This window comes from Salvelinus namaycush, chromosome 31, assembly GCF_016432855.1.
Source record: "Salvelinus namaycush isolate Seneca chromosome 31, SaNama_1.0, whole genome shotgun sequence".
Taxonomy (NCBI): domain Eukaryota; kingdom Metazoa; phylum Chordata; class Actinopteri; order Salmoniformes; family Salmonidae; genus Salvelinus; species Salvelinus namaycush.
The window spans coordinates 44320781-44338349 of NC_052337.1; the positions used below are offsets into that span (position 1 = coordinate 44320781).

The following is a 17569-nucleotide window of genomic DNA, read 5'->3' on the forward strand; positions in this document are numbered from 1 at the left end:
TTCTGAATCGTAGGGACACTTAGGATGGGATCCAAAGAAACGCAGATAAATGTCCTGTGCACTGCGATAAACTTTCAAAGGCAATTTGCCAGACATTTCCAGTTATCACGTTCCCGGTAAACACTGCTATTGTAGGCTCTAGCGTAAATCACCTCACCTTCAAAAGTCAATTGCGGTGTACAGGTCCATCTGTGTTTGTCTGGATCTCAGTACTTATAACTAATACGTAGAAGGTAAACAGTGCTAAGAAGCCTTGTGGATCTGTTGACACTCATGATATCATTACATGCATGTGGTATTTTTAAAGAAGCATCAGGGTTGAGGGGAGGGCGAGTTATAAGCGGTTAAGTTATAAGGGGACTACAGATGGCAGCGTTGTAAGATAAGCCTCACTTGCCTGTGGGTGATGTTGTGGTAGATTATGTTCTACAGTACTGAGTCTCTCTCTCTCTCTTCTGTTTCTCTCAGTCACACAGCCCTCCTTTGAGTTACAAAAGAGAAGAGCTACCTAGTAGCGAGGTAACTTTTAAAGTAGGCCGCAGTCTCCATCACTTCCCCTGCCTGATGGTCAGTGAACTGTGACTACGTTGTCAGATGATGGTTGGATAAAAAGGTTACCGAAACAATAACAATCTCTGAAACCTTGTTTATCATGGCATGGCTTCCATTAGCGCTTCAGGCATATGTCTTTCTGATAAATCGCCAGTGTCTAAGGGGTTGAGTAATAGTGTACATTTACGCCTACCTGGTGGCCAACCTGCCTATACTGTGCCCCTCCCCTCTCACTCTGTCCCTCGCTAGCTCGCAATGAAAGATGTGTGTTTGTGTTCTTGGAAGTATGGCGACTAATCAGTCTCCTCCGTAATCTTGACACTCAGAAATGGGAGTTGACACCGGGCACCGACGTCCATTATTTTGGAGTCGACTCTCCACCACTACATCATTGTCGTTAATAGTTGGAAAAATGGCAGAGAAAGGCAAGCGAGAGCAGCGACGTCCTGTATGGCAATACTTTGAGAAGTTAAATGAGAAATGCAAACTTTGCAAGTTGGAATTGAGGTACAGTAATGGTAGTACAGGTGCAATGCTTAATTAAGGATCATACCTTTTTTTCCCAATTTTTGCCTAAAATGACATACCCAAATCTAACTGCCTGTAGCTCAGGACCTGAAGCAAGGATATGCATATTCTTGATACCATTTGAAAGGAAACACTTTGAAATTTAAGGAAATGTGAAACTAATGTATGATAATATAACACATTAGATCTGGTAAAAGATAATACGAAGAAGAAAAAAACATGGTTTCCCCCCATTTTTTTCTTCATCACCTTTGAAATGCAAGAGAAAGACCAATATATGACTTAGGAATCTAGGCGCAATTTCAATTTTGGCCATTAGATGGCAGCAGTGTATGTACAAAGCTTTAGACTGATCCAATGAACCATTGCATTTCTGTTCAATATGTTGTATCAAGACTGCCCAAATGTTTAACCATCTGAAAGGTACCCAAACTTTTTTCCATTTATTTATTTTTTCCATTTATCATATCCCTAACTTGAAACTCTAAAACTAGATAGAAAGTATGTATAAATAATAATAGACGTATATATTTTAAATAACTGCCCTTTTCCTGGCCCGCAAATTGATTTTGAGGAACAAATCGGTGAAACAAAATCTCTGCGGCCCTTTGTTGAATTTTGAAATCCAGATGTGGCCCTCATGACAAAAAGTTTGCCCACCCCTGATCTAAACTATTATATACTACATCTATACTATTACTATAATAGTAACATATCTAAAAATGATTTCTGTTCCAGCCCGGTCATGATGAATATTTCCATTGAAAAATGGAACAAAACAATTCAGACAATTGCGTCTCTAAAATTGGAAGTGGAATAGGGAATCGAGGAGGACAGCTCTGGTTGAAATAGATTACTGAGAACACGATTTCTCTTTACAGAGCCAGAGGGTGACCTTGGCAAGTAGCCTATTTAGCGATCGATACAGAGTGTTAGAGGATGATATGAGGACCATTGATGAGAGTCATGTGCTGCTATGAATAGCAATAGAGAAGCCCACTCTTATGATAATTCATCATAACATTATTATAGAGTACATTATATGTACATATAGGGTCCCTGAATGCATTCATGCGGGTTTATCTCGGAAAATACAATCCAGATCTATAACTGGCTCATTGCTGTTGGACAATATAGAGAAAACTGAGTGAATATTATGATATGAAGTCAAGTTCATCATTTTGTATGCTACCCTATCACCATGGCTGGTCGTGAAAATAGCATTCCTGTCGCCTTCTTCCAGCAGCAGCACTGCAGCATCCGCAAGCTAGCCTGTTAATTAAACATGGTGTTAGGCTAGCGAGAGTATAAATACAACATTAACACAGCCTGATGATGATGCTTATAGTTGTAACAGAATCTAGTCATTCTATGTCTACAACTATAAGCAACTATAGTCTTATAGTTGTAGACATAGAATGACTAGATTCTGTTTCAATGGCTGAACCGTTCCATTTCCTTTTTAAGCATTGAGCGGACACTTCCTATCTAGAGCGACTCACTTGAAGTAAGTGTGGAAGAGTTCACACAACTCCAGGACCAGTCAGTGATTCACCAGTAACGTTGGTGTGTTGTAATGCTGATTTTCTTGCCTTGCAAATGCGGGTTAGTTATTATTTTGAGAAGAATAGTGACCATTGTTTCAGCAACAAGGTCATATGAAAAGCAGGCCAGTCATAAACCACGGCCTTGCTGCCAGGGATATTAATGTACAGCCACAGGGCCCTCCCTCCCTCCCTCCCTCCCTCTCTCTTTGGGAAGTATATTAATGTACAGCCACAGGGCTCTCCCTCCCTCCCTCCCTCCCTCCCTCCCTCCCTCCCTCCCTCCCTCCCTCCCTCCCTCCCTCCCTCCCTGGGAAGTATATTAATGTACAGGCACAGGCCTTTCCTCCCTCCCTTTCTCTCTCCCCCTTCTTCCCTCTCTCCTCTCTCTATGGGCAGCAGTCACTGTACCCATAACACGTGCAGAGCAGAACTACAAGCAGCAGCAGCAATGGGACGTGTGGTGTGGTGCAGCAACGCTTCGTTTCACAGTGCTCCGTCTGCCACCGCTGAGAGCTACGCCTTAGAGAGCTTTATGTTTTATGAGTCCTCAAGGTCTCCGTCAGTCATGCTCCCAGGATGGATATAACCCATTTAACGTTCAGATATATCCTACATCCGTCTGTCGCCAACAGTCTTTTATGGAAGATGCGTTTCACCCCATCACCTCCTATCCAGATGACTGGAGCTGAATGCCAAATGGCACCGTATTCCCTTCATAGTGCACTCATTTTGACGAGAGCCCTAGTCTCTGGTCATAAGTAGTGCATTATAAAGGGAATAGGGTGCCATTTAGGACGCAGCCTGTAACCTCCATCCACATCCCCAACCCTGGAGAAATAAACCTGGAAGGCATGACATGGGGAGGTTTATGTAATCAGATAGGAGACGCCAGTATCTATCTGGGCAGCAGGCAATGGATTCACTCAGAGGGCTGGTTTCAGCTCTCAGCTCTGACAAGCAGTGCCAACCTATGGGGGACGCCTGACAAGAGATCGCCTCTGACCTCTAACGATCTCGATCCCACTGCAATGTTATTGTTTCAGTCCATAAGTTGTATGGTTTTGGTCTGACGAAAAATAACCTTAATTTGCAGTACTTCCAAAAATCTGAATTTTACCAAGATTAGAACCATCTTATTCAACATAGGGCAACAAAGAAAGTTCACTAGATCATATCTACAAGACCATATTGTTTATGTTCAACAGAGTTTGGCTAAAGGTATGTTTCAGAAAAGTCTCATACAGTACCTCAGACTGAAGTATCAGCAAAGGTCCAGGCAGGATGGCCATCAGACACATTATGATTCCAGGTCCTTACTCTCGTTCAAAAACCACAAACTAGGAAGTAATGCAACACTCCCTCAACAAGAGTCATGTGTGTAAGTCTCTCTCCACAGAAAAAGCAATGGCACCTTTAAAAAAAAGGCCGTATCTCATAACCTCCACAAACCACACAAACGCACTTCTTCACTGCAGCGTTTCCCCTGTACTCTTTCAAACCCAGCAACTATGCTATCTAGTCTATTCTCTGCCATCCAGAAAGGATAAAGCTAATCGCGGAGGGGGGGGGGTCTTGGCTGGGGGTGGCACCTCATTGCCATGGACAGTTTGGGAGTTGCCCCGGGCAACAATCTGCTCTTCCACTACTTTAGGCAACCCCTCCGGGTGTCCTGCCCTGACCTGACACACCCACATCCCATAATACACACACAGGACTGATGGGGGTAAGATGGTAGGCCACACACAACGGTTTGGACCAACTGTCACTAGGGTCGTTCCACCTCAAAAAGCACAACGAAGACAATTTCAACACCCACCATCATGGCTTTTTTTTTTTACCCTGTAAGCAGTCTATTGACAAGGTATGACAGTAACCCATGCTTTCTTTTTTTTGTACCATTGACTTGCATTGGATTTGTGCCACAAATGCTAAATCGTTAGCATTTAAAACAGTGGCCTTGTAAACTAAACCAAAGCATGGATTGCTGTCATACCTTGTCCATAGACACTTACAGGGTAAGGAAACTAATATTACTTTGTAATTTGGGTGAAATATCCCTTTATCGTTGAGGGGGTGCGGATAATTTTTTGGTAAATCACCTAATAGCAGGAACAGCACCATCTAGTGGTCAGAACCTGGTAATATCAGGATGTAGGATGGGACATAAACCTAACAACTTCAGTGAACAATTTCTCTGAATGGGAAAAAAACATCACCAAATTCACTGAGAATACATGACCTAGGATGAAGATAAATGCTCAGAGCTGCAGCTCCATACTACCAAGACACAGAGAACTGATACTCTATACTCATTGTTGGGATTGGTGTGGCTGGTCTGTGGGTGACTTTAGACCATTTCTTTGGATTCCTCATGTCTTACTCATTGTTAGTTTGGTCCAAATTGGATGTAAGATACTATATTTACTGAATATTATATGAATCCTAGAAATTTAAATGGCCAATTTGGGTGTAATCAATTAGCTTAATTTCTCAAAGATCAAATTGCAACAAAAATAATGTTTCAGGAATGCTCATCTTTTATGTTTCCAAATACAGAAACGATTGCAGAGCAATCTGAGATGGTGGGTATCATGGCTTGCGGAAATCACATGGAATGACCCACTAAGGATGAAAGGACTGCATCAAAAGTATCACCTCACACAAGGACCTCCCAGTGAGGACGTTTGTTTGGTTCCTCACAGTGATCAAAGAACTGAGATGACGATTCCCGTCGTGAGAAGGACAGACTTCTCAACCATCTGGGTTCTTTAATGATTCATCACACAAAAAATGCCGCCTCATCGGGGTTTGGTTGGTTTGCCTGTTTTCCTCCTCCTCAGCCTGGTGAAACACCACTGCATCACTAGATGTGTCTCAAATGACACCCTATTTCCTATGGGCTCTGGTCAAAAGTGTAGGGAATAAAGGCCATTTGGGACACACAAACTGTCTGTCTTCCACTTTCCTGTGTTACACTCTTCTCAAAGGCTTTTCTAAGACACTTCGTCTCTGCGGGATTAAAGTCTGATGTTTCCGGAGTTATATTGGGTGAATTCTGAGCTGCGAAGTTGAATCTGTCGTCATCTGGCTGTTTCTTAGCAGAAGACTGAGAGGAGAGCTCTTGTGAAGCTGACAGAGCTTCATTATTTCGGGAAAGTTCACCGTAAAGTCTATGTGAGGGTTAATGTGACTCTGAGGCATGTTGTTTAAACACGGGAAGAACCGGCGTGGCAGTTCATGCCTTGTCCTAGTGTGCGCTATAGCAGTTAAGCTCTCGGGAAAACAAACTGAATACCCAAAAGCATGACGGTTGCTAGGGCAAGGCATGTTCCCACATGTCTCTAGAAAGTGTATTTTGAACAGTAGCAGCATGCTTGCAATGTCATAATATAATGGGAGAGATGCATCAGCTTCCTAGTATTACAACAAAAATACGGGTCTGGGAAATGCAATCAGCAACAGGGGTTCTAGAGTTCCCTACAGCCAAAACAAACGCTGCTGCCGAGACTCATTTGTTTCGTATTGAAAAGTTTCAAATGTCAAACTTTAAGTTGCCAAATTATTAAGAGGAGAAAGGTGTTTGGGATGACCTTGCTCCCCAATAACTTAGCCTAATACTGTATTGGTTTGACACATTTGAACACACTTTCATATGAATACACAATTAACACCACTACAGCCTCCCTGCAGTTTGAAACTTAGAAATTAGATGTAGAAATAGGCATCTACACAGAGAACCAGCAGAGAATCAGCACGGTCTTGTGGACACCTAAAGCTGCTCTGTTCTGAACTCTGCTTGAGCAATTTCCAATTGTATTCTAAACCTACAACATGCCCGACAAAAGCAAGGTTTATTTTAAAATGACCATTTCACGTCAACATGGCGGCAAGCTATGTCTCCTTCTGCTTTGGGTGTATGAGTCAGAAACCTCAACGTGTATTAATAAGCTGAGGTCTAAATAGTACATGGGGAAATGTCACTAGAGTTTAACAGCTAGGTTATTTTATATAGCCATGCGGCTATATTTGTTTCATAGGTAGGTCACAACTAGCTATTACCAATGTTAGAAACATTGATTCGTTTCCTGAACATTTGAATTCGAGCTTAGTTAAAATGCGTATTCACATCTTATAGATGCATGATAACACAGCAACATCTTAGTTAGTTGACAATGTTATCTTTGTGCGTGCCTGTCAGTGTCAATGAGACAAGGCACAAGGACCCTTTTCCCCCCCAGTCCCATCTATTGTGTGGTGGCCAAAACAAATGTAGAATATGACAGGGAACATTTTTACTGCCCATTTTGTTCTTGACTTTTAGAATGAAAAGTTAGGCTGCAGTTACACGACTCAACTTGCACGCAGTTCTAGTGTGCAGTTGCAGGTTGCAGGTGACATCATCTCAAACAACTTTGCTGTTACATGAAGCAACTCCCAACACGATTAAAATAGCATGCGACAGCCAAATGAAATTGAAGCTGCTTCTGTCATACTGTTTGAGGATTCTAAACTCACCCCCATGCCGTCTGCTGCATTGGGCCTTGTACATTGTGATTACATTGTGAATACAGAGTTAGCGTAACTCTGCATTCAAATGGGGCAGCAATGAAAATGAACGGGCCTTTAGCTTTTGTGCTAGCATCAACATCCGGGGAACGCTGGCGAAACAGACCAAACAGCGTTTGAGAAGTCAACGAGAAGTGAAAAATTCGTCCTTAGTTGTACATTTTCTTGAAATCTAGGCACAACTTAGATTGGAGCCAACGTCTTAAGTAATTGAACATGTTGTTACTCCAACCTCGTGAGAGTGACAAGCTGACGTGTTGTAATTTCCGTGAAAAACTCCTTTACGCCGAAGGAGTGCCTTTTTGATTTGACGGCCTGCACGTGTGCGGTTCGGCGCGAGACGACTGTTAGACCCGATTTGATGTGTTTCTACGCATGAGCTTAACTAACGTTGTCATGTCATCGCCTACAAGTGTGATCGGGGATTTCTATTGGAGAAGCAGTTTCTGCCTATCTTCATAATGTACTGTCTGTGTTGTTGACATGACAACTGGGCCGGTGTTCCGAACCTTCGAATGTGACAAAGGCATAAATTCTGATTGGCTGTTTCTTGCGACTAGTTGCATGAAGTTGAAAAGCTTCAACTTCAACAACCTTGCAGATGATATGCTTATTATTTGCAAGGGGGTGTTTCACAGAGCACTCGAGAAGCAACTGAAATTTTGTTTCCGAGTTGCGTTGTGTAAACCCACCCATAGACTACTACAAATGGAACAAGGAATGCATTGAGACTGGTTCCGGAACAGTCTGAATGATCCTAAGGGTTCTAGAATGAGAATGGAGGCTGACACCGGCTGAATAATCTCACAATGAAAGGCGAGATCACAGTCGCCTCGCTCGCCTTGCATCACTGCACAAGACGAGGGAGCAACATTTTAACCACCACACGCAGAGAGAGAACCAACCACATGGCTGCTACAACAGACCTCTCTAGTCAGCTGATTAGGTGCACCAGGGGGGGGGGGGGGGGGGTGAAACTATTCATCTGTTGTGTTGACATTCCCAAAATATAGTCTGACAAGTGAATAGTTAATTATCAAACAGCAAAAACCTTTTAGAGTACAAGGGACATTTAAAATGTCTACACTACATAAAGTAAGTGTTAATGCCCTTTGCGTTGCTTAATTTATGTACTGCATAATGATGAATGAGTTTCATTACTGTCGCGCTACAAAGACGTGCACTCGGTTCTATGGTCTGTCTGGCATGCTGTACTGCACTATGCCTGAACCAAGCAGTGCATTGGGTAAGTGGGGAGCCTTTTAAAAGCTATAAAGAAAATGACAAGAGTGGAAATTAAAACAAACGCCTATCTGAACTGATACATTAAGAATCGCGTTTGCCTAAAATGTTGTCTCGTCGATATGAAGCAAGCCATCTAATTCCAACTCAAATGACTGAACACTGAACTCGACGACAATACTGTGTATTCAACTAGTAAGCTACAAAGACGAGCCATGGCCTTTTGCTCTTTCAGACTCGCCGTCATTCATTCTACACTCTCAGGAACACCATCCATACCTCAATGCTCAGTGTGAGGGAAATAATCCCGGTACCGTACATGACAAAAGAGTGACTCAACGACAAAGATGAGTAAAGCTACTTCACTACAGTACAATGACTGCTCTTCATTCGACCCTCTCAGGAATGCCATCCATAGGCCATAGCTCATAGAGTGTGTAAAAACAAAAGGCCCAGGCCTAGTTTCTTACCTGTGGTGTTTCTTAGGCGGAGGGGGTGGAGGAGTGGGGCCCTGGCTTGAACTATTCCCCTCTGCTGAGAGCTGCACCGTGCTGGAGACGGACGATGGAGTCAACGGCTGCGTTTTGGCCAACATGCTCCTGCTATGTTTTCCCTCCTCTACGCTGCCGCCGCTGCAGCCTGCCTGCTTCAGTTTCTGACTGGCACCATTGTTGGCCACGGTGCCTGGCAGGGTCTGGGTGCTGCCCTGCAACCCCCCAGCGGGTCTCCAATCCCTGGCCTCCCTCCAGACAGCCGCCCCATTGATGAGCACCATCACCCTGTTCCGAGAGGAACTCTCCTGGGCATGGCCCTCCTCCCCCTCCTCCTCCTCCTCCTCGATCCGGCCCTCCCAGTTCCAGGCGGTGGTGTGGAGCTTGTGCCTCCGGGCCTCCGATGAGGCTGAGTTGTGGGGCTCCATCTGGTGCTTCACCTGCACCTGGATGTCGCTCTCCCTGGGGGATAGAGACAGAGCCTGGATTCCCTGGATGCTGAGCTCAGGGAGAGGGACTGGGGAGAGACTAGAGGTCCCGAGGAGTGGTTTGGGGGAACGGTTGTTCCTCTTGGGGGGGATAGGGGGGCTGTTCTGGGGCTTGGGCTGGAGGGAGGCAGGGGAGGCTGGGGATGATGTGGAGGATGTCTCTGTGACAGAGGAGCTAGAGGGCCACTTGAAGGCTGGACTCCCAGGGTTGCTGAGGGCCGTGGGGCTGAAATGTGGCCACTGGGTGCTGACGGCTGAGTCCGGGCTGCTCAGGTAGAAGGTCCGGTTGTTCTCCTCAGTATGGGCGGCCATGACAGTTATCTTTGCCCTATGGTTCTGACCCTCTCCTGTGAGCTCCAGCTCCGAGCATTGCTTTTGGGCCTGGGGGGGGTTGGGCTTCCCGTTCCCCCCAGCGCTCTGAGGCCTCCTCTTCCTCTTGGTGCTCTCAGCATAGATGGGCTCTGACGACATCGTCTGTCCCTCTGAGGGAGGGCTGGCTGAGAGGCTCTGAGGTGTGGGACTATCTGGCCCCAGCAGTCTGAAGCCATCAGGTCCTGTGAGGGAGTCTGTGCTGCTGCGGTAGGAGCAGGAGTCTGACAGAGACAGGCTGGAGACAGGCTCAGAGAGAAAGGAGTTGGTTCTGCCACCTCCACAGGGTTGGAAGTTGGGCACTAGTAGGCCCGGAGAGGCCCCTGAGCCCATGGTGGTTAAGGCTGGGACGAAATAAGTGCTGGACGAGTCTGCGGTACCAGACGTGAGCCCGTTACTTGGGGTGGCTGTGATCAGACCGTTACCAATGCCGTTACCGGCTGTTGTGGTTGCCGTGGCGATGATGTTGATAGCAATCCCCAAAGGTGCTTGTACATCCTGGACGACCTGGACTTTGGAAGACCCCCTAGTGTCGACACCATTCCCATTGTAAGTGCTCTTGGCGGTTTTGGTATTCTTGGTGATTTGTTGCCTGTAGGAGAATTCACCGTTGCTGTTCCCATTCTCCTTCAGACTGTGGGCACTATGAGGCCCCCGGCCGTGGCCATCCTCCTGGGTCACAAAGATACTGCTGATGATCATACTAGAGTCCTTCTGCAGGGCAGACGGGGACAGAGGGGACAGGGGGCTTAGAGGTCCAGGGGAGAAGCGGCTGCACGGGTAGTCCATCTTCCCAGGGGTTGTAGTACTGTGTAGTACTGCTTCTCTCAGGGCCTTGTTACAGCCGTTACTGTCTATGTAGATCGGGGACAGGTCCAACATCTTAAGGCTCAGTCTGTCCCCTGGACTCTTCTGATTTTCCTGGTGACACATGGAGGGGAAACACAATTCATGGTTATAGAAAACATACAGTCATTATTGAATCACTTGAATTAAGTGACTCTGAAACCTATAGGTTTCTATTGTGTATTTATTATACACTGCTCAAAAAAATAAAGGGAACACTTAAACAACACAATGTAACTCCAAGTCAATCACACTTCTGTGAAATCAAACTGTCCACTTAGGAAGCAACACTGATTGACAATAAATTTCACATGCTGTTGTGCAAATGGAATAGACAACAGGTGGAAATTATAGGCAATTAGCGAGACAGTTTCTCAGTTCCTATGCTTCCTGGCTGATGTTTTGGTCACTTTTGAATGCTGGCGGTGCTTTCACTCTAGTGGTAGCATGAGACGGAGTCTACAACCCACACAAGTGGCTCAGGTAGTGCAGCTCATCCAGGATGGCACATCAATGCGAGCTGTGGCAAGAAGGTTTGCTGTGTCTGTCAGCGTAGTGTCCAGAGCATGGAGGCGCTACCAGGAGACAGGCCAGTACATCAGGAGACGTGGAGGAGGCCGTAGGAGGGCAACAACCCAGCAGCAGGACCGCTACCTCCGCCTTTGTGCAAGAAGGAGCAGGAGGAGCACTGCCAGAGCCCTGCAAAATGACCTCCAGCAGGCCACAAATGTGCATGTGTCTGCTCAAACGGTCAGAAACAGACTCCATGAGGGTGGTATGAGGGCCCGACGTCCACAGGTGGGGGTTGTGCTTACAGCCCAACACCGTGCAGGACGTTTGGCATTTGCCAGAGAACACCAAGATTGGCAAATTCGCCACTGGCGCCCTGTGCTCTTCACAGATGAAAGCAGGTTCACACTGAGCACATGTGACAGTCATGACAGTCTGGAGACGCGGTGGAGAACGTTCTGCTGCCTGCAACATCCTTCAACATGACCGGTTTGGCGGTGGGTCAGTCATGGTGTGGGGTGGCATTTCTTTGTGGGGCCGCACAGCCCTCCATGGGCTCGCCAGAGGTAGCCTGACTGCCATTAGGTACCGAGATGAGATCCTCAGACCCCTTGTGAGACCATATGCTGGTGCGGTTGGCCCTGGGTTCCTCCTAATGCAAGACAATGCTAGACCTCATGTGGCTGGAGTGTGTCAGCAGTTCCTGCAAGAGGAAGGCATTGATGCTATGGAATGGCCCGCCCGTTCCCCAGACCTGAATCCAATTGAGCACATCTGGGACATCATGTCTCGCTCCATCCACCAACGCCACGTTGCACCACAGACTGTCCAGGAGTTGGCGGATGCTTTAGTCCAGGTCTGGGAGGAGATCCCTCAGGAGACCATCCGCCACCTCATCAGGAGCATGCCCAGGCGTTGTAGGGAGGTCATACAGGCACGTGGAGGCCACACACACTACTGAGCCTTATTTTGACTTGTTTTATGGACATTACATCAAAGTTGGATCAGCCTGTAGTGTGGTTTTCCACTTTAATTTTGAGTGTGACTCCAAATCCAGACCTCCATGGGTTGATAAATTTGATTTCCATTGATAATTTTTGTGTGATTTTGTTGTCAGCACATTCAACTATGTAAAGAAAAAAGTATTTAATAAGAATAGTTCATTCATTCATATCTAGGATGTGTTATTTTAGTGTTCCCTTTATTTTTTTGAGCAGTGTATATTGACATGGTTATTGCATAGGAAGGTGAAATGCATTGTCACAAATCTGTATTTGAGTTGGTGAGTTCTCACCTGCTCTATGTTCATGTTGACATCTGCCAGCATGTCGCTGGTGTCAGGGTGCATCATGGTAGGGCGGACAGCGATGGTGGGTTTCGAATAGAGCAAGGGCACGGTTACCCCCTGGCCATCCTCCTCCTCTCCACCCAGACTGGCCCTCAGGGCACCACAGGACACTATGAGGCCCCCGCTAGCACAGTGGGCGCTACGCGGGTGGAAGCAGTTCTTACACGATCCGGGTTTCCACACGTGTTCTGCAAACTCGCCGCAGGCTGACATGTTTGTCCGAAACAAACGGTTAGTGGTCGTCACTGATTGGTTGTGGAGGAAATGGAAAGATCCGACATGGTTGATTGGTACACCGAAGCCTGGTGTCAGAAGATTGTACAGAAGATCTGCAGAGGAAAGCAGAAATCAGATATTGATAGTGAACAGATTTTGTATTTACTGTGGCGATTCTCAGTACTCTTTGTCTGAACTTCAAGAGTTAATCAATAACCATTTTAACCCAAAGGAATGCTATTGAGAGCATACATACAGTGCTTGAGCAGAGGTTCAGGGAGCTGAACATAACAGCGGAGGTTATGAAGATAAGGCATTGTTTAAACGCATGTCCTACAGCATACTTATTTTAACACCGACTGAATTAAGAAATAAAACTTCCATTTCATATCAACGCAATGACTTCAACTTTTTAGGAACAGGCATTTGATAGTGGATCGTGGTGTTGCTCAATGATCATGAGTCAGGATGAAAATACTTCACACCCACTGGTGAAAACCAAAAGGTGCAATCCTCTCCTCTCCGTTCCTCTCCTCTGACTAACAGAGTTGGCGTTATGTCTGGTGCGGGAATCACCGAGCTGTCTGTCTGCAGGATGAACTAGGATTGAAAGACTACAGTAAACACCTCATGATCATGTTGCTCGACAGTTAATAGGATATATTCCATCACGCCTATGACACGTCTATGACACCGTGGGAAGCTTACAAGTGTTCCCATCGATTCTAACCCATTACTTAGCTAGACCAGTCTCTGACTGTATGTCGGAGACCAGTCTCTAACTGTATGTGTGGTACCAGGGCCGGAATAGCAAAATGTGTAGAATATCAGGAACATTTCTTAAAAACGGCTAAATGTTCTCTTAGCCTCATGGCAAAATATAAACAATAGGATGAGATGAGCTACAAAAACAGCATAATTTTCTCCCTGACCCATGGCAAAAAGCGTGTGGTACCAGAAAAGGTTTAAGCAATGACAGTGATCAACCTCTGTACCACTGGTTCCACACTAATGCTCCATTGATTCCAATCGATTCTAACCCATTCATTTAGGTTAACTCCATCAAGTGTGTGACTGTGTGAGGTGCCAGTAAAAGTTGAAACAATGACAGGCTTTAAGCTCTTAGTGGTAAACTCAACAGGCCCCACCACTATCACTCCACTCCAGTGTTGTTTGTAACTTACGACGCTCTCAGCTTTGTCCTCGTTCCCAGGCCTCCTAAATGAGAGGATCCTACTTTCTGTTCAGCCCACATGACCCCCAGGAACATGAAGGCTTTTAGAATGCAGTCTCACGTTCTAGAACGTCCGAAACATCACAGAGGTCGGGAATGCCTTGAATGTGGAGAGGCGCAAGTCGCACCAGGGTGACTCTCACACCAGCACCACTAACACCTCTCCCTGTGTAAGTCCTGTTAAAGACTGAAGGACGATGAGAAAATCCACACGACTAGGAGGTTCATTTGTCTTGTTTCTCCTGGGTGTCCTGCTGTCTCTTCACACAGAGCTAAATACCTAGAGACAAACCTTGGAAATGGTTCACAGTAGTACACACACGTATCCCCCACCCCCGAAATGAATTAGGAAAGCAATACAGATGACGTAGCGTAATAATACAAGAGATTACTCATCCAATATCAAACAACACCAGAAACTGGAGGATTTATGGTGGTGATATTATAGCTTGTGTTTCCCACGTAAATAATATCTAGGAACCAACTAATAGGCTAGACACAGGCTGTAGGAGGGGAGTTTGTTGAGATGCATGTTTACATATACAGTACAAACTGAATTCCTTTTGATGTTGTTTTTTTGACACAAGAACTGTCTGGAAAGCACCGGAAAGAGCACTGATTGTTGTTCCAACTCTTGTTCCAACAGCATGAGTTACAAACGTAGCCTGTATTCAAATGTGTGACCAATAGAGCGAATTGGCAATATAGACAAGACAGTGTGGTACACGGTCTACTTCTGAATCATCAACTAGCTCTCAGTCCCATGTCAGAATTAGACGTTCATCCAGGTTTCTCAAACGTCAACTTTCGAAGTTGTCACAAACGTTGTTGTCGCAAAAGTGTTTTTAAGGTTAAGTTTAGGCATTAGCTCTAAAATCTTAAGGTTAGGTATTAACTCTGAATGGATAAGGTTTGAGAGGCTTAAAACTAAAATCTCATAAACAACTTTCTATCGCTAGATTCGAACTTGCAGCCTTCGGAATCAGAGGAAAATGCGTACGCCCATCCACCATCCCCCGAGCAAAACCGAAACCTACTTGAAGGTAACAGTGCTCACTGTTGCCCCTAGGGGCCAGTTTTCACATCATCTCCTGACGTCTTCAGACATGGATGGACGTCCAATACCGACGTGTATTACGTGTGACCTGGCTGGAATCATACAGTCATAGCTGCTGTTCCATGTTCTCAACGGGGTATCTACCTGTCACCCAAAACAAAAACAAGAATGGACGTGGTAAAGAGTTTCATATGAGGGGGCTGTCCATTTCTTCAGCTCCATCAACTGTAGAAATGAACACAACCAAATAGTCAGCCAGATTCGGAGTGTATCTCTTTCTTCCTAGAAATTACACTATTCTACAGTATGTACTCCTGTAGGAGAACATCTATCAATGAGTATGGCTGGACAGTTAATACACAAATTCAAGTCTTTTTTATTTAATTTTTTATAAACACTTACCTGAAAGTGAAAATTCTCATATGGCTGTTAAGAATGTCAGAAGTCAAAAGGGAAAAAAATTAAAAAGCAATTGGCGGGTCTGGGTCAACTTTGTCCTTTCAGACTGAAAATAAAAAGCCATCTTTGTCCCTCTGTGTGTGTGTTGTGTGTGTGTGTTGTGTTGGGGCGGCAGCAGTCAGGACAGTTTGGCTTCCTGGCACTGTTCTGTTATTGCATGCTAGGCAGAGACAGCAGGGGGTGGGCTTCAGCAGAGAGGCAGCAGTAGTTAATCACACACACACACACACACACACACACACATACACACTGCATTATTTGCTCAGGGCTAGTGTGGTGCAGTGGGGAATGCAGTCTGTGTCAATGTTAGACTTGGTGGCAACACTCTTGACAGTCATAGTCAGATAAAGACAGAGGCAGAGCAGGGCTTTGTCAAGGACAGAACAGCTGAAAAAACTCTGATGAATTGGTTTACTTTTATACTTAGTCCACATCAAAAAAAGCTTATTTCATGTACTACTAGTGTCCAGTACAGTTGACCTGCATTTGGTAATCACGCTAGTGCCTTCACTTTCAAATTGAAAGCAGCTATGAGACAATTATAAAGACAAGTCTGATACTACAGTATGTAAACCTGTAATTCCATGCTGAAAATGCACTCACATGCATGCGCGCATACATCTAAGGGAAGAAGTTTTCCCGCATGGATCGATACTCTGCACATTCCACGACTGGTGTAATAAACGTAGCAAAAACGTTTTATTAACGAAATAGCGCCATACATTCTCAACTCGATCACGGACGAAATATGGAGTTATCGTGAGGATCTAGAGAACATTACGCGGTTTTACGAAGGCAAATAATAATGTGTATGAAGGCAAATAATGAGACTACCGCGCCTGTTTGAGCATCGATCCAGAATGTCCCATTCCTTGATTGAGGATTCGAACACTTCACTCTCATTCGATCTTTGGATTGTCGTATTCGAACTGCGACTTGAAGATTCCGGAGGGTATCATTCATTTTTCTGAAACAAGTAGTATGCTTCTAGCCTCCTAGAGCACGTGCCTAGCTCCTGAATATCTATAGATGTTGACATGTTCATGCTCCTTGTCCTTTGCTCAGCCATGGTCATAAATAACATTTCACTTTTAGAATCCGATTGCGCTCTGGACTATGAATGGTTTTCTATGCAGGGTCACCTGTGACATTCCTATTGAGGTTTCTTAGCCTGATTATAAACATGGAGCAAATAGCCTACTAAGCAGAGGGACAGCTATATGTTCAACCGAGAGACATTAAACAAACACTGGTTTGAATAAACATAGAGGTGTCATTTATTGGTCAGAGAGGTGCTATTCGGCACCTCTATCTGGCAAGAAAAACGCATGGCAGAGTCAAATGTTTTTGCTTACCTGCGGACTTGACTTGCCTGGCAACAGCAATTCGCGCCTTCCAAAACAATATAAAATAACTGGGTCCCCAAAACAAGGTGTTTAATTTATGTTATTTATCCCACGTCCGACAAAACCGACAGGTTCGTTGGGAAGCCTCGAGAAATGAAGCTTGGTGCGGAGTCCCAGCAGCTAGCTTTGATCCGTTGCTCTGGACTCGCAGCGAGGTGAACTGGTAGAGGAACGGGCGAATAGTGAGCTTGAAGCTCCCGCAGTGAGGGGCGGAACTCCCTAAACTATAGGCCTAATAACCTACACGCAGAGTCGCAGACTATAGTCTGGCCACATTCAAGTGGCTGTAAAGTGGTTTTCGGCTACTAGGCTCACTTTCTCTGCTCGCAACATATCGATCCGATGGCTTTCCCAGAGGCAAGGGCATTTCGCTAGAATAGGTGACGCGCGTAATGTAATATAGTCTAATTGTTCATTTTACTTGTCAGCTGTCAGCTGTTATACAGCTGTTTTGCCCTATTTGTGAAGGGGCGTGAGAAATAAAATGAAATAAGGTATTTTCCTGGTCACCATATCTATAGGCCTGGCCGCCTGGGGGTGATGTTTATCACATGCGTATAGCCTATGATAAACTGCATAATTATTATACTAGGAGGGTATGTGGGAGATTATCCAAAAGTAATTAAACACGCATTTTGGGCAGCTCCGGGGGTTGTTTAGAGTCCCCCCCGGTCCGGCTCTGACAGGCAGTGCCTTGCTTGGATGAGTGC

At 45.3% G+C, this 17569-nt stretch overlaps 1 protein-coding gene across 1 annotated transcript in view; it reads right to left on the reverse strand.

Moving 5' to 3' along the window:
• LOC120026272 (inactive tyrosine-protein kinase PRAG1-like) overlaps positions 1–16993 on the reverse strand; it is a 35725-nt gene extending 18732 nt beyond the window's left edge. The window contains exons 1-3 of the mRNA XM_038971099.1: positions 16809–16993; positions 12434–12816; positions 8906–10704 (exon numbers count right to left, since the gene is read on the reverse strand). Of these exons, the coding sequence (XP_038827027.1) occupies positions 8906–10704; positions 12434–12700 (2066 nt within the window). The 5' untranslated portion in view covers positions 12701–12816; positions 16809–16993. The remainder of the gene's footprint in view (positions 1–8905; positions 10705–12433; positions 12817–16808) is intronic.
• Positions 16994–17569: the final 576 nt, after the last annotated feature.